General features: G+C 45.7%; 1 protein-coding gene across 3 annotated transcripts in view; it reads left to right on the plus strand.

The window, feature by feature from the left end:
- Window positions 1–23,859, plus strand: part of Il17rd (interleukin 17 receptor D) — a 68,323-nt gene that overhangs the window by 26,303 nt on the left and 18,161 nt on the right. For 2 of the 3 annotated variants that reach the window (XM_006518667.4, NM_134437.3), the window contains exons 2-5: window positions 11,085–11,142; window positions 17,389–17,514; window positions 22,133–22,251; window positions 22,740–22,860. In XM_006518667.4, the coding sequence (XP_006518730.1) occupies window positions 11,085–11,142; window positions 17,389–17,514; window positions 22,133–22,251; window positions 22,740–22,860 (424 nt within the window). Of the gene's footprint in view, window positions 1–5,884; window positions 5,890–11,084; window positions 11,143–17,388; window positions 17,515–22,132; window positions 22,252–22,739; window positions 22,861–23,859 lie in introns of those variants that run through there. The other variant, XM_006518668.2, reaches the window with a different exon arrangement.

Below are 23,859 nucleotides of genomic sequence, written 5' to 3' on the forward strand. Positions count from 1 at the left end.
AGGAATAAGCTACAATTGTAGTTTCTTTTGCCACTGAGCTGACTTAGACATGACTTGGCACTTGTGATTGAAAATCCATAGAGCCCCCCTCCCCAGGAGCTTATCCCAGGAAACAACATAAATAGTTGTTGCCTTTGATGATGTTACTTTGTACGCTTAGCAGTTCCTGGCACCTTGGACAAAAAGTCTTCAATTACTGGGTTGAAACAAACGCTGCTTATAAAAGTCTTAACAGCTGCCTAATCAAGAGTCCTCCTTAAAACTGACTTTATACCTCTAATGACCTGAACTACGTTTCATTTTGTTGTTGTTAACTAAGTGAAGTCACAGTTGCATTTATTACACATGGTTGGTGTTAAGCTGTTAGGAGAGACTGGAGCCGGGCAGAGGCAGGTGGATCTCTGAGGTCGAGGACATTCTGGTCTACAGAGTGAGTTCCTGGATTACACAGAGAAACCTTGTCTCAAAAAAAAAAAAAAAAAAAAAAAAAAAAGGAAGGAGGAGGCCTGGAATCTCCAGCCATCATATGCGAGTCTGGGTGCACTCCAGCTTTTATGAAATTTTCAGACATCCATCTCCTTCATGCAAAAAGCTGAAATTCTGTTAGAGGATTTTAGTGATGGAAAGATAGCGGGATTCCAGGGTTTAGCGAGTCATGCTCTCTTACCTGCTGAGCCATCTCTCCAGCCCAGCAAGTCATGCTCTTTTGAGATCAAGGCAGTAGTTTTCTTAAAGCCCGGAGCTATTACACAAACGTTCTGTAAGGCCTTGCATCTCGAGACGTTGCATTTCAGTCTCCAGCACATGTGAATGGCTGGTCCTTGTGCTGCTATTTAACCCGGTTCTGGGTTGGCTGAGCATGGCCGGTCACCTTTGCTCGGCCCTTGTAACCTGTGAGAACCAGGCAAACCCTTGTTTCCAGCAGGAAGGCTTTAAAGGAACTAGGATCTGAAGGCCCCTTGGAGGCTGCTGGCTTACTGTCAGCTTTGAGACTTCTCTCAAGTGATACTGATTCCCACAGCTGGAGAGAAACTGTCATGAATTGCCCAGAATGGCTGGAGCAGAAGCTGGGGGGTGGGGAGGGGGTGTCTGGGAGGAGAGCCTTGTTCACATGCTTGTTAACATTTGAGGGCCTTTGACAAAGAAGTCTAATGCCCTGCCCAGGTCAGCCGCCATTTGCCCCACCCCCCCAGGCCCCGTTGTACACAGGAAGTCAGACGCTAATGATGTTAGTGAGGGGACAAAGGCGCCCAGCCGGGGAAGGGCCTAATTGGTGTGTCCGGCTCCCAGGCGGCCAGCCTCCAGCTGGAGGGGGCTGGGCAGCATCCTCTTAAGTGTTAACACCTGGAGCCTGAGATGCTGATTTCCTGGTTTTTTGAGGGGCTGGGAGGGGGCATGTGGGCTGACTCCTTCATTCACTGACACGGATTCTTGGGGGCACATTTTAGGGAAGTGGTATCTAAGAGATTAGATGCAAATGGTTCCATCTGGAGGCCAGGTCTTTTGTGTCACCCATGAGAATGAGGGCTGGTGGAGAACCAGGACTGAGCCTGCCCATCCAGACTGGCTTTTGCTTTACTTCTGAACTCTTCTGCAGCAGATGGACTGGGAGAGGCCAGGTCTTGCAGAGGCAGACTGATATGGAAAAGGATCCCTCACGCTAGGTGGGGAATTATAGTCAGAACTGGTCGGTCGGGAGATGCTTCATATTCGTAGAGACGAAGTTTTGAGCCAGCGGAGAGCCCAAGAAGGTGGGCTTCTGGCCAGTTGAAGAGTAAAGGGAGCATGGGTAGGATGAGCACTGAAGGGAGCACTGACAGGATGAGGAGTGAAGGGAGCACTGACAGGATGACTAGTGAGGGGAGCGCTACCAGCCATCCAGTTGGGACTTCACCCTATGTAAGTGCAGGTGGGATTTAGGAAACATATCTAGAGGGGACAGTTGGAAGTTTGCATTCCAGGAGTGGGCACACCCAGGCAATGCCTGGTGGTTTCAGGATTATTTGTGGGTAAAGGAGTGCTTAGAACCCACTGAAATTGTTAAGGGTTCCATGGGAGATTGGAATGTTACAGGTATTCTAGAACCCCTTCCCCTTAGCTACACCAGAGTCTTCAATAACTGGAAGTGTCACTCTGCAAGGATCTGATGAGGGCATCTAGTCTTTGGCTGGTTCTGCTGGGCTCAGAGGCAGGCAATCTGAGTTCAGGCTCTTTGGGTTTTATTTATTTATTTTTGGTTTTTCCAGACAGGGTTTCTCTGTGTAGCCCTGGCTGTCCTGGAACTCACTCTGTAGACCAGGCTGGCCTCTTAACTCAGAAATCCACCTGCCCCTGCCTCCCAAGTGCTGGGATTAAAGGTATGTGCCACTACTGCCCAGCTTGGATTTTTGTAGGTTGGGAAGAAGAGCTTGAAGCCTGTCTCTTTTCCTAACTAAATGAGGTGGGGTTGGAGAAAGCCATAGAAAAGGAGGGTAGTGTTAGCTTGTCTCCCACATATTTTAAGGTTTTTCAGTACAGGACCATCCTGTGGACAAACTTAATCATTTTAGCCTACGATGTTTCAGTTAGCACCAAAATCTAAGAGAGTGGCCGTCCACACTTCCAAATCGGAGAAACCTACTTTGGGAGGCAGTATGTGTGAGGACCTGTATAGAGGGAGGAGGTAGCGTTTCCATGGCAACATCACACAGTCTTCCATTTCTCCCGCATTTGTGCTGTAGAAGCTGAATTCCAGATGTGACACAGAGCTGGAGACCCCTCCTGCCTTCAGAAACCGTGTTTGAAGTGGGTGCAGCTAGGCACACTGCTCCCTGTGTGGTCCTAAGGCTTTTATTAGTAGTTAGGTTCTGAGTTGAACATTTCCTCTCTGCTTAAGCATAACAATCATGTTTATAGCTTAAAGTTTTCCACCATTGTCTAATCACTGTTTTGCTCTCTCCAAAGAGACTTCCTTGAGCTTCCGAAGCGGAGTCTTTGTTCCCTTCACAGCTAAGTGAGAGCAAGCCAGTAGCTGACTTGCTGGCTTTTGCTGGGTGTGTATCTCGGGCTGATGTTTGCTCCATCTCTGTACCCAGTGTTTACAGAAACTGGCTAATCTCTGTCTGAGAGCTGACTACGTAAAATACCCTACCTTCGGATAACCTGCCTTTTACCTTGAAGATGCCGGCTGTCTGACATGAGGTTCTCATTTCAGTTAGGGGAATGGGGTAAAGCACAGGAAAAAGTCCGGCCCTCAGTCCCAGAGGCATGTTTTATAGCTTGCCTTTGACGTTTTCATAACTAGATGGGAAAATGCAATCTGTGTATCAGACACAGGACACTCAGCTGAAACCCTTAGAGTTACTGGAGAAACGGCTTCCAAGGGCTTTGTAAGCCAAGGAGGCAGTGGGACATTGTTCTGATTTTTAAAAAACCTGATTTTCATGTATATGGTTCTGTGTATTTATCCACGTATGAGTAAGTACCGGTGCCCACAGATGCCAGAAGAGGGCGTTGGAGCCCCTGGAGCAAATGCTTTTAACCACTGAGATATCTTTCCATCCCTTTGCATTATTATTATTATTATTTTGTTTCTCTGAGCTAAGATATTCCTTTGTAGCTCTGACTGGCTTGGGACCCACTATTCTCTTAGGCTGGTCTTGAATTCATGGTTGTTATCAGTCTCCCAAGTAGTGAGACTATAGACAGGAGCCATCCATCATGCTGCCTTTCGATTCTATTTTCAAGCACAGAAGAAAGCCAGCTTGTGTGTGTGGTTTTGTTTTTTGTTTGTTTGTTTGTTTTTGTTTTTTGTCTGTGTAGTGTGTGCTCATGCATGCTTGCATGTGTTTATATCTCTGGGCTTTAACTGTACAAATATGTTCTACCATCAAAGCAATTTAAAAAAATTGTAGGCCGGCCGTAGTGGCGCACGCATGCCTTTAATCCCAGCACTTGGGAGGCAGAGGCAGGCGGATTTCTGAGGTCAAGGCCAGCCTGGTCTACAGAGTGAGTTCCAGGGCTACACAGAGAAACCCTGTCTTGAAAAAACAAAAAACAAAAACACAAAACCAAAAAAACAAAACAAAACAAAAAACCGTGAAGTAAGGAATTTGAAAACACAAATCCTATCTAGGCTCCCATTACTTAGATTTGAGGTGTCTGAGAGTCGGCTTGTGTAAATGTCTTGACACTGGTTATCTTTAATGGATTGGTGGAAGGCTGGGTGCAGGGTAGGGGCAGTGAAGTGGTATCCGGGTGGAAGTGAGCGACTTGACTTTGATAAGCAGGACACATGGTAATTGGCATGTGGCTCTGAACTAGGGCTCAGCAATAATTGTCCCTTCAGCTTTCCTCTGGGAGCGTGAAATGAGGAACATGTGTGTTCTGATTAGCAGCATGTCAGAAATGAATCATGATTACGGCTTGGTCTGGCGCACAGGCCATGCTTTGGACCCCAAGCAAATCTCTCTAATTAGCTTAAGATCTCCAGGTCTTTGGGGGTTGATGGAGTAATTGCTAGTGGGAACCCCATGTTTCTCCCTCAGAGCTTGTGTGCTCTGGCCATCCAAGATCCCAAACCATACTGTTGGAATCTTTCAGTTTCTGAAACTGGTCGGATCTATGGATTGGGTGAGAGAATAGCTCCCAGGAATGTGGAGAGAATGCGTCCTGAGCAGATCCAGGCGTGGGCAGGCTTTCTGATTCATTTTCCTTGTGTTTTGGACTCACCAAATTCTCCTTAGCTTACATCACCTGGGGCAGCTCTGCTGTTCCCTGTCTGTCTGTCTGAAGTGAGTGGGGTCTGCTTTTGTTTATAAAGCTATTTGAAGCAGTACAGTCAGGTGACCCACTCTCTGCACCCCTCCTCTTTGTTGGTGTTATCCATTTGTGCATTTCTGGCCTCACCAAGTTTTCTGCAGTCCTTTGCTCTAGTCAGTCTGGAAACTCAGGGTGAAGATAATGCCATGGATAGTAAAGTAGGAGCTGGCCTTAGTTTTCAGCAGTTGCTAGGCTTGCCTCGTTTGTTGTTTTTGTTTTGTTTTGTTTTTTTTTGCTGGGCTCCAACTCACCCAGAGCTGACTTCAGAGGTGGCAAGCAGGTCAGGGCCAGATGGCAGAGTATACTGACTAGTAGGTAAGGAATGTATATGCTGCTGACACTCTTGGTGGGAACTCCATCCCCCAAAGATCCACAGGTTGGAGCAGGAAAGAGAGACCAAGGTCAGCGCATGCTTACGGATGTGCCACCTCCCCACTCTCACCCCCCCTCCCAAAACAAAAACCCTATCTCATCCCTGGCCTTGGCACACAGTCAGCCTTTGCTAGATATGTTTTCTGCCTAAATAAATAAATGCATGACTAAGCCAAAAAAAATACATACACAAACCTCCCTTGGTGTTCCCTGGTGAATTTTATTTATTTTTTTATGGGCTACTCACAGAGCTGGTTGACTGCTTTGTAAACTCTTCTCTAGGAAACTGTCCTGGGCTTTTAGCTACTGCACCATTTTGATATTTAATGAGCAGAGAATTAAAAGTGCTTGTTTGTTGCCTGTTACTCAAAACCTATAAATGCCAAAGCCTGGGGCCTCAGGGTGTTACATTCTTAGTTAATTAACCACCCCCACTCGCTGCACTAACGGTAGCTTTTAATTTGTTCCAGAGGGAGCTGGGAAGCCCGGCCCTTACCTGAAGCTCTGCTGTGGAGTTTCCTTTGATTGGTGCGCTACAGTATGAGGTGGGGCTATGGAAGCAGCAATGAGAGCCCAGTGTTGTGCGCAGGACTGAGGGGGCGGGGAGGTAACTCTTCACTGCTCTAAAGGAGTAAAATTCAAGATGCAAAACTCCTATGCTACAGTCTAGCCGAAAGTCAAGAAGCAAAAGCTCGAGCACAAAACGGTGGCTGCAGGGTAGGATCCCTCCCGAGCACCAGGCCGATGTGGTCAGTGTGCAGAGAATGTCATGGGACTTAAAGCTCTCTGAAGACAGTGGTGTCCTAGGATGGTTGAAGTGCCATTTAGAACAGATTTAAGGCAAGTTGTCCGTTGTTAAGTATGGCACTCTCTTTTCCAAAAGAGAGCAGGCCAGGTGGTGAGGCGGGAACAGAACTACATTCAGTTGCTTGCAGTATAGTTCAGTTGGTAGAGTCTTGCCTCATATGCAGGAAGCCCTCCTGTGTTTGATCCTTGGTGCTGGCAAACTGGGTGTGGTGCCATGACACTGGCCTAGAATTCCAGCACTCAGGAGCAAGAGGAAAGAGGATTAGTTCAAAGGCATCTTGCACCAAATGGAGTTTGAGGTCTGCCTGGGCTAGGGACCCTGTCTCAAAAGAAAAAAAAAAAATCTTGACTAGGCACGGTGATCTGTAATCTCAGCAGAGGACAGGTGGATCTCTACTATGCCAGCCTGGCTTTCCATAGCCAGTTCCAGGCCAGCTAAGCAACACAAACCAAACAAACCATCAAAAAAACAAGAGTGCTCCCATTCAGAGCAGCTAAGGAACTTTGAGAAAGCTGGTAACAACGTTCAGTGGACAGACTACACAGTACACACCAGGAGTGAAACTTGAAAAGCACTCATACAAAAGAACTGAGGTCTGTGTGTGTGTGTGTTCTTTTTCTTTTTAAAAACACACCTATCCCACCATGGAGAAGCAAGCCCCTGCTTTCCAGTGTTTCTCATACATCACCTGGCTGCAACCTAGGCTCTGGAAGCTTTGCGGAGACGATCATTGATCAGAGTCACATGTCTGGTGCAATGCCAAACACTTGGGAGTCTGTCACCTCTTGAGTCCTACACTAGTCCTTCCTTTCAAATGGCTTTGTTCTCAGGGAAGTTCAGCAACCTGCCTGAGGCCACACATCGCCATGACGTCTGATAAACTTAAGCTCCACCCCCTTCACTCCAGATGACCTCTAGGCAAACCCGGCAGAAACCCAGCTCTTGGCAGGATGCCAAGGCCCAGCTCTGAGGGATCTGTGTTTCCTGCCTGCCTGAAGCCAGGTGACAGGTGACAGTGATTAGCTCTGGGTACTGAGGGGAGACTAGCCTGCCCTGGCACATGCTGTATGTGCATGCTACACTCAGATTTAGTTCATCTATGCTGTGGTTGGAACATGTACTTGTTGGGTCTCAAACCCAGGACAAGTGGCTAGCTAAGGTGCCTATTTAACATATCCAAGTGGACCTGGTCACCAGCGTCTCCCAGAATCCCTACGTACCTACCGGTTACAGGGTATGGCTGACACACACTGCGCCCTATCCTGAACTCTCCGGCTTGGGGACTGGGTTGACCTCCCAGCTCTTTTGGTTACCTGGCCTTTCGTCTACCCTTTACTCTCCTGGTCTTCCCTCTCCTCTCCTCACATGGTCTGGCTCAGGGTCATGCTCACTTTGGACTCTCCCAGATGTCCCTACCTCTGGCTATGTTCTCCTTCATGTCTACAGTAAACTTTATTCTTTGACCATACCCAAGTGCAGTCATGTCCATCCATCCATCCTTCTTTTTTCATTCAGCTTTTCATCCAGTTGTTGCTCTGAAAATTACCTTAAACTTCATGGGATAAGATAACACAAATTTTCTATCATTCAGGAGGTCAGAATTCTGAGTCTCAAGCTACTGATGTCAGTGTTGGCAGTGTTGACTCCGTGGTGCGGCGGGGAGAATCCATTCCTTGCCTGGCCCACCCTCTAGAGGCTGCCCAGTCTTTGGCTCAATAGCTCCTTCCTCTTCTGCCCTCAAGTATGTGATTCATTCTGTCTGCAGTCAGCCAGTCTCCCTCTTCATCCTCTCTCTGCAGTCACATCTCCGGTTTTCTGATACCAGCCCTTCAGGGTCTTCTAAGAGTCCTCACATCCCACCAGGATGACCCAGAACAGTGTCTCCATTTCAGCATCTCTGAACTTACTGGATTTGCACAGTCCCTTCCACTGTACGTAAAATAAGTCTCAGGTTCTAGGGCTTGGATGTGGGCGTGTTTAAGAGGTTTTTATTTCTGTCTGTCTTAATATAAAGGATAAACTGTTGTGAGCTAGCCTGGGCACAGTGTTTCTATGGCGGCTCCTGTGGAGCAGCTAAAACAGTTTGGATGTGAATAAGGGCAGCAGCCCCGTGGAAGATCTACTGCTCACATGCCGAGAGTCTCGAAAGAACATTAAAGGACTTAATACCTGTCAGAGGTCTTTAAAGTACTGGCAAGAGCTGGTAGCCAGGGAGGTACCCTGTTTTTGAGCTTCATTGGTTAGTTCCAGGGCTCCAGTTGTCTGTAGAATTAAAATCTCCACCACATTTGTGTTCCCAGAAGTGCCACACTCGTGGAATTGTATTGACTCCAGTAACTGAGTGGCCAGTGAATAGACAGGCAAACTGTGTGACCAGACTAGATAAGTCAGGCCAGTGAATAGACAGACAAACTGTGAGACCAGACTAGATAAGTCAGGCAGCCTGTGGGAGCAAGGCCTGGGTGATACGAAGAGAAGGGGATTCTGGGGAGACAGGAGTGCCTGAATGGAGTTGCAATGATTTATGGGGTCATGGCTGGGGTGGGGGTTGGTTGGGGAGTTAGGCAGTTAAGGTCACAGAATATGGTATAGTGGGAGCTGGTGAAAGACTGAGACTTTGGGAACAAAGGAAGAAAGATGATGGACATGTTTGTACCTCATCTTTATGCCAAAGCCACTTGAAGTCAAGGTCTGGGTCTGATTTGTAGCTAGACACTCAGTCCTGAGGGCTCAGCTCAGGACACATGGAAAACACCAGTGGGTGATGGGTAGGTGCCACACACTAGTCTCAGTGTCCTGGAAGCCAGCTCCCCGAGCCTCCTTGGACAGCTCCCCACATTTTAGAAACCTTATTTAGATTAATTTAGTTTTTTTTGTGCAGGGCACAGCACATACACAGCCTTTGCAAATGCCTGCTAAATGCTGTCAAAAACATGCCTCAATTGAAATGGAGGGGGAGCAAACAGAAGATAAGGGGAAAGCCACCCAAGGTCCCACAAGTCATGTACTTACTTGGTCACTAGAGCCCCTGATACCTGCTCTTAAATAGAATGTTTTTCCTGTTAAAAAATACTTCTATGTGGCTCCACCCTCTTCTCTGTCTCCCAGAAGGAAACTGCTGTGTACATTCTTTTAAAACAAACAAACAAATAAAACCATTCTGATACTGGATACTCTAGCATCAGGAGAGGGGAGCCGTTTCCCTCAGTTGCCAGCTGTGCACACTGACCTTGGCCTCTCCGCTGGTTTTCCTGTCTGGATGCTGCTCTTTTCGTCAGTGTTATAGCCCAGTTACCAGCCTCTCTCCTCTCAGGCTCCGTGTAAATCTTGTATGTGTTGTCCCTACACGTACACGTATTCATCATCCTTATTCACGTTTTGCCTTGCAGAGGAACCCTGTGTTTCTCTGCCGCTGCCTCTTTCTATTAGCCCTATGTGTTTTCTTCTCTAAATGAGGAATGCTTGGTGGGCAAGGGGTTTGCAGTTTACCTGTATCCAGTTAGTCACCTGTGAAAGGATGAGCAAGCAGCAGGCAACTTCACGTGGGTTCATTGCGTACTACCGCACGTACAGTAATGCCTGGCTCACCGTGGACCGTGAGTTTGTTTATATCCTGAGGCTCTGGAGGAATGGTGTGGTTGGCAGTTTTGAACATTCCTAGAGGGCTATGGGAATTAGATTGTCCTCTTCCTGTTTGTTACTTGGGTCTCTGCTTCCTAGAAGCCAGGCAGCTTCTGTTTGCACAGACCTGACACCTATGGAGTGATGGATGCTCTTATTTCACTGTCCAAAGTTTCATATCCTGAGATGAGTTCTGGAGTCTTACAGGATGCAGAGAAGAAAGGGCAGGGATAGGAAGCTGGAGCCCCAGGGGCTGCTTGGGGCGTCTTGTTGGGTTAGGCTTGGTACTTTTGCTTTCTATTCTTCACTTGGTGTGTCTGTGTGTCTCGTGCCTGCCTGGCTCTTTTCTAAACAGCCGTGATTTTTTTTTTCCCAAGGCCTGTGTATATCTGAAGTCAGGGATATGGTTTCAGTGGGCGTGCCTGGCTTTGGGATAAGCTGCGTGAACATGGCTGTAGCATATGGAAGTGATGGGGCTGTGGCCTGAAATCCTGCGCCCATCAGAAGTGTTCTTAATATTGTGTCTCAGTGTAACAGTTGCCCATTAAACACCAGGCTGCCAGCATATGGTTTTCCCCAACATCTTCCTTGTTAAGTGGAAACTTTAGCTGTGTGGTTAAAATATTTTCCCATCATTTAGCACTTTAGAATGAACATACTTTGCAGAATTCCCCAATTAATACCGAATGGCACTTTTGCAGATTATTAGAGAGAGATTTAAACAGAATCTTAGACCTGGCTTGCCAGACCCAGAGCAACCCTTTCTCCTCAGGATCAGCTTTGGGTCAGGAAGAGGTGGGGTCCTTGTGCAGATCTGGTGCCCCCTCTGTGGCTGCTGTCATTAGAACGGGAAGTCTGTTGGAGTTGTCACCCTACCATTAAGGCTACAGACGACTAATGGCCACATCACTGAGAGTTAAGAGTTGAACCTTTGAAAGTCTTTTTTCTTTTATGACCCACCCTGTGTATATCCAGCATAGGTATGGAGGCGAGGCAGTGAAGAATTTTCTCATTAAAAGTAATGGCTTATTCCCACGTTCATTCCTGGTCTTGGAGTGAGAACTGTTTTCCGTGGACTTGAGGAATTGCCTGTCTTGCCTTGCTAGAGCTTTCGGATGAGGCTGTCTGGTGGGCGAGTTTAATAGCCAATCAGAGGATCCAACTGGAAGGACTCCATCTGGCAGTCTTGGTCTCTATCCTAATTGTACTGCTAATGAATTATTTAACCCCTAAACAGACCAGTCTGTTCCTGTTATCTTAGGCAAAGAGTGCCCAAGATCCCTAGTGGGCAGCATTCCCTTGGACTGGAGGGTGTTTGGAGTGGGTGGGTGGGGTCATGGGGTAGTGCAAGGAGGAGCGGGCCTGTAGTACTGACCTGACCCTGGGCCTCTACAATGCTTTGTGTGTTTAGATTCTGTGGGGAATCTGTGCTGGGAAAGTAAGTTGGCTTTACTCTGAGTCCTGTTCTCTTGTTTTCCCACAGGGAGTGGGGCCGGCCAGCAGGAACAGCGGACTGCACAACATCACCTTCAGATACGACAGTAAGTAACCAGTTTGACCCACAGAGTAAGGGGCCCCTTCCAACATCCAAAGCTCACACGCTTGTAGTTTGTTGAAGACATTGCAGATCCTGGGGTGGTTTGAGGACTTTTCTGAGCCTGTTCAGGTTTGTCAACAGTTAAAGCATTGTAGTCTACATCAAGCTGCCAAAGTGTTTGAGAGCTTGAACAGGTCAAGTGTCTTCAACTCAGGATATAGCCTTGTCTTTAAGAGCAAACACACACACAAGTCTGTAGGTCGCACTAGGGGACAAGGATGGAGACTGTGGCAAACTGGGCAGTCTGTCTGATCTGAAGTGGGCACGGCTTCCTAACTCCAGCTCAGTGTGGTCTGCTGGAATTCCCACTGGGAGTGGCCAGATACAGTTTCTAAGAATAGCCAGAAGTTCCAGGAATAACTACCCCACTCCATAAAATACTTTTCAATATTGGCCTTTATTTAAGTTTTTTTTTCCCCCCTTCACAAACAGAGTGGGCCAATCAGATCTGTGTTTCAGCGTTGCCCAGGGGTCTCTAGTTAGCCATCTCTAATGTAGGCCTCAGTACCAAGTTCAGTTTCCTGTGTGACGTGTAACAAGAGATATAACTTGTCCTCAGCATCACTCGGAGGCTGAGATGGGGTAGTTCTTACATCGTCTCCCCTTATGGCAGGCTTGCTGTGGGTGCTCAGGAAACGCTGTCTGCTAGGGTTACAGGTTGGTCCAAGTGTGTGTGGATACAAGAAGCAGCATTTTTGGCTGAGGTTTCCTGACTGGATTGTTTTCTAAGGACAAGGTGACTTTCCCTCTGATTAAACATTTGCAGTCTGTTCTGAGCAGCTGTTGTCCTTCCTCGGAAGTTAGAGCTCCGAGTATTTTCACCATGTAGGCACTGATCTACACATGACTTGATCAGAGAGACCACCACTCCCTTTTGTTGGCTCTCGACTGCTCATTCATCTCTTAGAGAAGATCAGTGGAGCAATGAGCTGTCCTCTGACCAGGCTTGGCTTGTTGAGGTCTTGAATTCAGCCTGACAATGTTGAGATAGGAATACGTGTTTCAAATTCACATCCACAGATGCCAGCTTGAGTATTTTTAAGTTATATTGTAAGACCTACAGTGACGAGCAGGCACTTCCTTCCTGTCCGTGGCGTGTGTATGTTTTAGGTAAACGCCATGATGGGAATGGAAGATTTGCAGGCCTCTGGTCCTTGATTCTGCTAAGTAAAGCCCCGTGTAGAGGACTGCTCTTTGAGTGAGTGATTACTGATCTCTGCTCTCCGCCCCAGTGGGTCTCCTGTTAGAGTCCAGAGCTCATTTGCAAACAAACATTGGGTCTGTGATTTAATATGGATTTGTGTGTGTGTGTGTGTGTGTGTGTGTGTGTAAGCTATGCCTGCAGAACATATCTTATGTTTGTCTCTTTTGTTTTTGATTGTGTGTGTGTGCACGCGAGCTTTTGAGACAGAGTCTCATGTAGTCCAGGCTGGTCTTGAACTCTTGATCTTTCTGCCTCCATCTTCCTGAATTCTGGTTTTATGAGCATGAGCTGCAGTGTCCTGATTTGTTGGATGACATTTTTTTGTCTGTGTGCTCCTTGTCTCCTTCATCCTTCTTTTCTTTCTTTTGTTTTTTTGTTTGTTTGGTTTTTCGAGACAGGGTTTCTCTGCGCAGCCCTGGCTGTCCTGGAACTCACTCTGTAGACCAGGCTGGCCTCGAACTCAGAAATCCGCCTGCCTCTGCCTCCCAAGTGCTGGGATTAAAGGCGTGTGCCACCACGCCCAGTTTTTAATCTTCTTCTCCTCCTTCTCCTCCTCCTTCCTCTTCTTTTTTTTTCACCTCTGGGATGATTCATAAGCACACAGTAACCAAATTCATAACCAACATTACGTTGGAGAGACAGAGTCCTTATATACTCATTTTCTTTCTTTTCTCAAGATTTATTTATTGTATGTATATTTATTTATTTTATGTATATGAGTACACTGTAGTTGTCTTCAGACACACCAGAAGAGAGCATCAGATCCCATTACAGATGGTTGTGAGCCACCATGTGGCTGCTGGGAATTGAACTCAGGACCTCTGGAAGATCAGTCAGTGCTCTTACCCACTGAGCCATCCCGCCAGCCCTCCTTCCTCTTCTTCTTCTTCTTCCTCCTCCTCCTCCTTTTTTTTTTTTTTTTTTTCCCGAGACAGGGTTTCTCTGTGTACCCTGACTCTCTGGAACTCACTCTTTAGACCAGGCCGGCCTCAAACTTAGAAATCCTCCTGCCTTTGCTTCCCAAGTGCTGGGATTAAAGGTGTGTGCCACCACTGTCCGGCCATTACTTTCTTCTTAATTCTTCATCATTTAATTAGAATTTAATTCATGGTTCACTTTGGCTTCTGAAATACTTGAAGTTCAGTTAATTTGGCGCGGCGGAGGCTGGGGGGGCAAAATGTCATTTAGTCAGAAAGGTTTTGGGGGGGTGCTGGCGGGATGGCTCAGTGGTTAAGAGCACTGACTGCTCTTCCAAAGGTCCTGAGTTCAAATCCCAGCAACCACATTGTGGCTAACAACTATCTGTAATGGGATCTGATGCTCTCTTCTGGTGTGTCTGAAGACAGCTACAGTGTATTTACATATAATAAATAAATAAATATTTTAAAAAAAGAAAGAAAGATTCTTTACAACTATAATTCAAAAGTTTAGACCAGCTAATAATTGATATAGATCATGTTTTAAATAGTGTATTTAGTGTTTTATAGTAAAAAAGACAAGAATTTATTAATTGATCAACTGATTACTAGTTCTGTTTAAAATAGATTAAAGACCAAGCTAGGCATGGTGGTGTTCACCTTTAATCCCAGTACTCTTGAAGCAGGTGAAACTCTGGGTTCAAGGCCAGTGTGGTCTACAGATAGATTGAGTTTCGAGCATCCAGAGCTATATAGTGAGACCCTGAAGGGAGGGGGAAAAATCAGCAAAAAGTCATTGTGAGTACTAACATTGGCTAGGTACTTTTTTTTTTTTTTCTGCTAGGTACTTCTAATAGGCATGTGAATCTGTACAAATTGATGTTGCTGGTGTTAGTGTATGTACACACACACACACACACAAAATCATCTTATGTCCTAAGACATTTATCCATTAAGCATAATATATAATATTATGTAAAACAGTAGTTGTGGTCTTATTATCATCTCTAATATAGGAATTTGTTGGGGCTGGATTACGAAAAGAAAAAAGTTAGAAACCAGTTACCAAGTTCCCACCACAACTACCAAAACATAAAGATCTTGTTTTCTATTCTTTGTCATCTGATGTAGTAAAGAAAGAAAATGCTTTGCCTTTAAGTCATAGCTGAATTTCACACGTCTCCCTGTCTTTTCTGACCCTGTGAGCCACATTTCTTTTTTAGGCTCTGCGTGGTGTTATGCCTAAGTAAGTTTTGATACATTTTCTTAATTCTTAGACTTTCTGCCTACATTCTTGTATTTATGGAAACCCTGTTGTCAGTTTGGCATCAGGAATGGGAAAGGATAAAACCTTGTAGCCATTTTCTGTTCGTTGTCTCTTCAGAGCTTAGTAAGCAGGCTGCTTTTATATTACGGACCTCAGTAAATGAGGATACTGGAACTTTACAGGTGTGATAAGATCTTGTCTTTTTTCTATACTAGTATAAAATAAGCTGGTTGTAGTTAGGATTTTTGCAGGCTGAACACTTTAGACTCAGAGCTTAAGTCTGAGATATTTTGCTCCCACTCCCCTCAAGCTCCCCCGAGGCTGCTTGTCATTATTCTGCCCCTGGACAAGTCAGTTCTGGGTTCTCAGCCACCTAGCTGATGTTTTGGGCCATAGTCTTCTAATATGTTCAGTATAGGGGTCGGCCTGGTTGTTGACACACCTTCTCCCCACTCCCTACTATAGGTATCTCTATATTCAGCACATTTTCATGTGTTTATACCTATATAAACATTTGTATATGTGTAGGTGCACATGTGTGGAAATGTATATGCATGTATGCACATATGGTTGGGTGTGCACATGGAGTCCGGAAATTGATATCAGAATGATATTACCCTTCCACCTTATTCATGGAAACAAGTGAAATTCACCAGAGAAAAACCAATTCCACCATTTTAGGCTAAAATTAGAGCAAGCTTAATACTGACCAAGAGATAGACTTTGATTAGGAGCATTCCATGAAATTTCCTCTCTAAAAATGGCCCCTTGTTGCAGGGGTTTATAAAGACAAGCCTATAGGCCACCATACTTTCCCACGAGGAAACAACTCTAACTCCCAGAATTCCAGGAAATTAGCAGATCCTTAGGCAGGTGGCGCCTAAGAGGTTAATTTGGGCGTTACATGAGATCTCTTAATCAAACCCACCTCTTGCTGCTTGGTCAGTCTCCGTAGCCTACTTGATCTGAGGATCCCCTGCCTATACCTCCCAGGGCTGGAACTGCTGGACAGCAACTGTGGGGATCCGAATCTTCAGTCCAAAAACTAGGAATGCCAGCCACTAAGCCACCACCCTCTGCCAAGATTCATGTTTTAGTTAGTACAGGTAGAGTTTAGTTGGTTTGTTTATTTTTGTTTTTTGAGACAGGTTTGCACTATGTAGCCCTGGCTGTCTATCCTGCAACTCTGTAGACCAGCCTGGCTTCGAACTTACGGGGCTCTGCCTTCTTCTGCCTCCTGAGTTCTAGGATTAAAGACCTGCACTACTACTGCCTGGCAGACTTTAGTAGTATTACTAACATCCTTTTAAGTAATACTGAAGTAAAAATGCAACTGGTTTTGAAGCACTCGACTTTTAACAAGGAGAACCTTGCCTGATGTGGTCTGGCAAGAAAGCAGGCCAGGCAGTGTAGAGGCTGGGGTTTTAAAGTTGGGTGGTGTGCAGGTATTATATGAATATATTTGAGAGAGAGAGAGAGAGAGAGAGAGAGAGAGAGAGAGAGAGAGAGAGAGAGAGAGAACTATCCTGTTGAAAGGTGAAAGGCTTGGCAGGTCCCCTCCCCACTTGGGGTCTTCCCCGAGTTGTCCTTGTTTGTTGAAAGTATAGATGAGCTTTTGCTTGGTTCATATACTGTTTTTGGTTGCCTCCTTAAATGCTTTTAGTTATAAAAGTGGGAACTGAGCAGTGCAGCTTACAAGGGAAAACACAAGAGATTCCCTAAGCTTCTTAGACATGTCTTTCATCCCAGGGGAATGTCCCGTAGAGTTAGATTCTGAGGACATGAAGCCCTTTGCAGTAGATACAGAAGAGACGATTTGAGTAGAATCGTGAGAAAGAAATGGAGACAAGCAGGGTGGACACTGTGGGTTGAAGTCGCAGAACAGTTCTCTCATCACCATCTGCCTTAGTGTGGTAATTCTCTGAGGTTCCAGCATGATTCTGGCTCAGAGCTTCTGGCAGCCTTTGAATGTGCATTCAGCACTCCCAGCTGCCTTGGATCCAAAAAAAAAAAAAAAAAAAAATCAAAGTGGGGGTTTTTTGTTGTTTTTTGTTTTCTTGAGCTATTAAGTTGGGGCTTTGGAAATTCAATGAGAATTGTGGGTATCTCTGAGGAAAGAGACTTTGAGAATGTTAGGTGGTGTCCTCATCACTAAGGGTTCAAACATGGTGCCTTGTGTTGTAGGCAGTGAGTCATTTAACAGTTTGCCTGTGAAATTACTCCCCTGTGGATTCACACCCGCATGTTAGTTCCTTTTCCCTGGTGACCTTGCCCCCTCTGTCTCTTCTAAAAACAAACACACTCCAAAGTAGTTAATAGGGCTGATTGATAGAACTAACTGAGGCTAGAACTACTCACTGAGGATAGAACTACTCACTGAGGATAGAACTAACTGAGGTTAGAACTAACTGAGGATAGAACTAACTGAGGTTAGAACTAACTGAGGATAGAACTGATGTAAGGCCTTACTGGTTTCAGTAAAATAGCAGAGGAGTAAGGAGAGAAACAAAAGACCAACAAAGCTAATGACTGATACAAACGTCTACTGTAGCCAACCATTCTAGTCCTAGCAACGTGCAGGGATTTGATTCAGGAGAGGGGGTGATGTTGCTGCAGTTATATAGCCCGCTGTAACATATTATGTTTTTTCTAGCTACAATCAGCTCTAGTATCTTATGTGAGCTTTTGGCGAAGTTTAGAATAGCAGTGGGTTTGGCACTTGTAAACATACTCTGCCTAGTCTAGTAAGATGACATGGAAAATAAAGGTTAAAGACTTAACTTTTCATTTTTCCAACTCTAGACTGTACCACCTACTTGAATCCCGGCGGGAAGCATGCGATTGCTGATGCTCAGAACATCACCATCAGCCAGTACGCTTGCCACGACCAGGTGGCAGTCACCATTCTTTGGTCCCCAGGGGCCCTTGGTAAGTGTTAGCACTCATATCCTCTGTGGGGATAGGGGGTGCCAGTATGAGTGGCTGTGTGTGGTGGTCTTCGGGCATACAGGTGTTGACAGTAAAGCTGAGAGTGCCCTGGACACTGGCCTGCTTTGTGGCTTTATCCTCCACCAGGGACACACATACACACACACACACACACACACACACACACACACACACACACACACACACACACACAGTGTCCCCATGGTGTGTGTGTGTGTTTCTTGTTTGAGAGAATTGTGATTGGTGATGCTTTTGTAGTTTTAGACAGATAGGTCCTTACTACATAGTCAGGAGCTGAAAGTGCTGGAGGCGCCTGTGGTTTGTGCAGGGCCACCTTGGCATTGGCCTCCAGCATTAGTGGTCTCTGAGGTCACAGTGACATGTGGACCCATCTCTGGCATATTTGTTAATTTTTTTTTTTAAGGAAAATTCTTGTTTTCATAAGAAAGCATAAAATCATTGAGTTTAAAGCTGGAGACCAAGTTGAATTTATTTTTAGACCTTGTAGGCCAACAGAATTCAGAGTGAAATAAAAAACTAGAAAGCTAGCAAGCCCCACTTCTCTGGCCAAGTCTATCTTTTTTTGCAGGGAGGGGCTCTGAGACAGGGTTTCTCTGTTTAACCCTGGCTCTCCTGATACTCATTGTGTACACCGGGCTGGCCTCGAACACATGTCTATGTGCCTCTGTTTTCTGAGTGCTGGGATTATATGTGTATGCTGCCACACCAGGCTGAATCTGTCTTGAATGAATTAATGCCTAAGAGAGAGTGGGATGGCCAAACCAGGATGAACTAAGATTCTTTAACTCCATTCAAGTGAACTTGGTTGGTAATTTCTTTTTGTTTATTTGATTTTTGTTTTTTGAAACAAGATCTTGTGTCTCTCTGGCTAGCCTCAAACCTACTGTGTAGCTCAGGATGGCCTCCAGACCCTGACTCTCCTGTCCAGCTCAAAAGTGCTGGGAGTAGAGGTGTGTACCAGTACACTCAGCAGCTTCCTCTTGTCTTGTCCTTGTTACATTGCTAATGCTGGCTTCAACTCACTGTCCTTGTCTATGCCACCCAAAGGCTGGGATCCTATCTGTGCACTGCTATGCCACTCAAAGGCTGGCATCCTATGTATTTACTACATACTACCCAAAGACTGAATATGTGTGCACTCCCGTGCTTGGTTGGGATCCTTTGTGCACTGCCAGGCTTAGTTAGGACCGATCTTTCACATGAGGCATTTAAACTGCAGAGCCCTGGCTTCCCTGGGTACCAGGTGGAGGTGTAGTTGCCTTTGGCGGACAGAGAAAGGTGCCCAAGAACAGCTGCTGCTGTTATCAGAACCTAGGTCCCAGCCCTGCACTCTCCTTCTGATTGTGCTGGTCTTGGACATTTTTTTCAGCGGATAGCCAGGGAGAAGTTAAAGAAAGCCTAGATTTCTTAATCAGAACAGAAACATCCCAGAGCTACAGTGTCGGAATGAGTGTGAGGTAGAGGGAAGTTGGGGAGGTGTTGGGCCAACTTACCCGTCCACATAAATACTGCTGGGTTTAAACCCTATGCGTTTCCAGAGATAATTTTATCCTAATGCATAGATTAAGATTATTCTCTGGGGCTGGTGAGATAGCTCAGTGGGTAAGAGCACTGACTGCTCTTCCAAAAGGTCCTGAGTTCAAATCCCAGCAACCACATGGTGGCTCACAACCGGCTGTATAATGAGATCTGACTCCCTCTTCTGGGGTGTCTGGAGTGAGCAGGATTGACGGGAGCGAGCAGAGGTCCTAAAATTCAATTCCACAAAACCACATGAAGTCTCACAACCTACAGCTACAGTGTACTCACATAAAATATAAATAAATCCTTTTTCTTTTTAAAAGACTATTCTCTGAATAAAAGAAGCGGTCGGTCATTCTATTTAAGGCTTAAATGGCCAAGCCTTGATCTGACAAACGGCAGACTCCCTCTTTAGAGGAGAGTGAGAGGTATAATCTGGTGGTGGGAAGAGAAATGATTTAAGGTGGGGTTGGGTAGAGTGGGGTGGCCATAGATGGGATCTGTCTATCAAGTTAGCCCCTGGGAAGTTAGGGGAGTGGAGCACAAGGCTATGGACAGTGGCTGAAAACTCAAGGCTTCCGGGTGTTGTTTACCATGCGGGGTGGGAGGTCAGTTCCTCTGACCTTTCCTCCTCTGTAAGTGGGATAGTACCTACCTCCATGTTTGTTAGGAGGAATTAATGAGAGTTTCTCCACAAGCTCAGGACGGATGTGTCATAGGAATTAGATTTGCTGCTTCAGTCGATTCCAGCCCTATATTTAGTATTATGATTTCAGTTTGTCCATTGAAAAACAAGGCTCAGTCCTGCTGTGGTGGCGCACGCCTTAAATCCCAACACTAAGGAAACAAAGGCAGGCATATTTCTGAGTTTGAGGCTAACCTGGTCTCCAGAGTGAGTTCCCGGACAGCTAGAGCTACAGAGAAACTCTTGTCTTGAAAAAATAAAAACGGGCTGGAGAATGACTCATAACCATCTGTAATGGGGTATGACTCCCTCTTCTGGTGTGCATAATTAAAAAATAAGTTAAAAAACAAAACAAACAAACAAAACAGAGACAAAACCCCAAAAACCAACTAAGGCCCAGGTCTGTCCATCTCTGCATAACTGAGCTGATCGGTTTGTAAATAACTATGAGAGACTTGCCTTTAAACCTGAGTTGCCTACCTTCTGTTAAACAATGTTTATGGAAACATTGTTCCAATCAAGTAGTATTTAAATAGTAAAGATTGTTCAGAAGTCTTTCTTGGTCTCCAAAGGCAAGTTTCTGTGAGGTGTTGTGTTGTATCATCCTGCCTATTAATCTCGGGTTGTGGATCCCCTGGCTGTCACCACACAGGAAGCTTCGTGGTTGAAAAACTGCAGTGTACTGTAGAACTCCCGGCTTCTACAGTACGAGGCTCCTTTTTTGTTGTTGTTGTTGTTGTTGTTTTTTGTTTTTTGTTTTTTCGAGACAGGTTTTCTCAGTATAGCCCTGGCTGTCCTGAAACTCACTCTTTATACCATGCTGGCCTTGAACTCAGAAATCCGCCTGCCTCTGCCTCCGGAGTGCTGGAATTAAAGGTGTTCGCCATCACAGCCTGGCAATACAAGGCTCTTAATTGTGCCTTTTCCACCCTAGCTACTGGGAACTTAATGTGCTCTTCATCAAATAATTACAGAATTGGAGGACCTACTTAAAAGAGAAAAGATCTCTGTGACCTTTGCCATCAATAATTTTCCCACCTGGTTAATTGCATCCTGTGTAATTACATTTGCTCTGAGAGGGGAAGGGTTGAAAATGTCTCCTTGTCTGGTGTTCAGAAAGAATGTGAAATCAATATCTTGACAATTGAGGCCAGCTTGGGGGCTCTCCAGCTGCACTTGGATGCAGAGCCCCATTGCCGGCTCTTGTGGCCATCAGAGCTTAATCCTTTTGAAAGCATCTAGTCAGATGTGCAGTGGGAGGAAGCTCAGGTGGCGAGGCTGGGCCTGCGCCTTTTAGTAACAAAACCCCAAAAACCAACTAAGGCCCAGGTCTGTCCATCTCTGCATAACTGAGCTGATCGGTTTGTAAATAACTGTGAGAGACTTGCCTTTAAACCTGAGTTGCCTACCTTCTGTTAAACAATGTTTATGGAAATGTTATGGGCATCTTGTAGCCTCTGAGGGCTGTATGCACAGAGCACACACTGGGCAGTCCATGGCTATCTGCTTTTTGGGGGTGGTTATAGAAAGACTGACATTCCCCTAAAATACTTCATCTGAAGCTTAGGAGCCCTCTCTGGCGCAGACATACACTGTGTTGGAAGTTTTGAAAGCTGCTCAGTGAAACAAATTAAGAAAGTATATAGCTAAAACTTTAGGTTAAAAACAAAGTTTGGGGAGGAGCTAGAGATAGTACCCAAGGAGCTAAAGGGGTCTGCAACCCTTTAGGTGGGACAAAAATATGAACTAGCCAGTACCCCCCCCCCCCCCCGAGCTCATGTCTCTAGCTGCATATGTATCAGAAGATGGCCTAGTCGGCCATCATTGGAAACAGAGGCCCATTGGTCTTGCAAACTTTATATGCCTCAGTACAGGGGAACGCCAGGGCCAAGAAGTGGGAGTGGGTGGGTAGGGAAGTGGGGGGAGGGTATGGGGGACTTTTGGGATAGCATTGGAAATGTAAATGAAGAAAATACCTAATAAAAGTAAGTAAGTAAGTAAGTAAGCAAATAAATAAATAAATAAAAGTTTAGGGCCGTTCACTAGGAATTATCTATCGGTCCTGCGTACCTGAAATGATACCTTCCACTATAGACTTTGTGATCAGTTGAAACTTGAGCCCAAGTGTCACAGAACCACTAGATCATTGTCAAATGGCAGAGAGGGATAGAGCACGGATGACCGGATAGAGCATGAACAGTGATGGCGACCGTGCCACGTGTCCCAGGGTGGTGAATGCAGGTTGAGCACTAACTGTTGTGTAGATGTCCTTTAGCTTTGGTGTGTAGCTGGAGAAGATGTGACCTTTGAGGAGAGAAAGTGTGTTCAGAAATAGTTAGGTCCAAATCTCATCATGAGCCTCTGTTCTAGGCATTGAATTCCTAAAAGGATTCCGAGTCATCCTGGAGGAGCTGAAGTCGGAGGGCAGACAGTGCCAACAGCTGATTCTAAAGGACCCCAAACAGCTCAACAGCAGCTTCAGAAGGACTGTAAGTCACGCTCAGGGAGCGTGTTCCCGAAGACACCATTGTCTCTGGGGTTTGAATGGTCAATTGAAAGTCTGAAATTGGAGAAGGGGGGGGGGCGCTCTGGGGTCCAGCCAAGGTGGTCGAGAATGGGAGGCAGCTGAGCCCGTCACACACCCAGAAAGTACTGGTAAACGCACCTCTCTGGTTACACTGAAGCATCAGCTTGTGTGCTCTGGAGAGGACTGTGGGCTCACCCCTAACTCCCTCCAGCTCCCAGGCTCAGTACTGATGTGCCGTGGCTTTCCTATCCAAGAAGAGACAGCACTCTCCTTCTGTAGCATCTGGGATTTGAAACCTAAGCTAAGTCCATCAAGTGGACCTGGCTTTCTGCTTTCCTGGGCTTTGCCTGGCCCTGGAATTATGTCTCAGTGACAGTGTGGAGTGCGGGTCTTTTGTAGGTGGTGGGGTGGACAGTTCTCTACACCATGTGTGTCTTTGTTCCCTTTTAGGGAATGGAATCTCAGCCTTTCCTGAATATGAAATTTGAGACGGATTACTTTGTAAAGATTGTCCCTTTCCCTTCCATTAAAAATGAAAGCAATTACCATCCCTTCTTCTTCAGAACACGGGGTAAGTATGATCCTTTCTGCCTGCCTCCTAAAGGAGTGATTTCTTTTGAGTGATTACAAACACACCAGGTACTGATACAGAGTAAGTAGGGTGAGAAGCAAACTCACATCAATGAACTCCAACAAACCAAAAAGGACAAAGTCTCTCTACAGTCCAGGCTATGCTGGAATTCTGTAGGTAGTCCAGGTTAGACTAAGATCCATGTTAGGTCTCCTGCCACAGCCTCACAAATGCCAGGATTAGAGGCATGAGCCACTGCACAAGCTCAAAAATGTATTTTCAAAAAAAAAAAAAAAACTAAGGGCTGGAGAGTTGGCTCAGCACTTAAGAGTATGGGCTATTCTCACAGATTGTCTGGGTTTGATAACTCTAATGCCAAGGGATCCGATTACTCCTTCTGACCTCTGAGGGCAGCAGGCATACCAGTGGTGTATAGACATACACGCAGGCAAAACACTCATACATATAAAGTAATAAATAAATAGTAAAGGCCAGCAGCCCGAGGCTGTAGCTCAGTGGTGGGATGCTTGTCCTAGCATCTGCTCGGTTAGTCTTTAGCATTGGGTAGGGGGTACTTGCTAGACATGGTAGCACATGCCTGTGATCGCAATATTCAGGAGAGAAAAGCAGGAGAATTGCTGTCAACTTGAGGTCAGTTTTACTTGCATAGGCAGGGCTGCATAGAAAGATCCTATTCTAACATAAAGAGAAATACCAAGATAAAAGCATGGAGATAGATAGATAGATAGTTAGTTAGTTTATTCAAACAAGGTCTGAAGTTATATAGGTTAAGGCTGGCAAACCTCCTGTCCCTTCCTCCTAAGTGGAATTACAAGCCTGAGCTACCATGTAGATGACAGTTGATTTTTTTAAAAGAACATTTATTATTATTTTATTTTTTATACAGGTCTCATTATGTAACCTTGCCTTGCCAGAAACTTGTTATGGGGCTGGGGAGATGGCTCAGTGGTTGGGAGTGCTGACTGACTGTTCTAGAGG

The sequence above is a fragment of the Mus musculus genome, chromosome 14 (assembly GCF_000001635.26).
Source record: "Mus musculus strain C57BL/6J chromosome 14, GRCm38.p6 C57BL/6J".
In the NCBI taxonomy this organism is placed as follows: domain Eukaryota; kingdom Metazoa; phylum Chordata; class Mammalia; order Rodentia; family Muridae; genus Mus; species Mus musculus.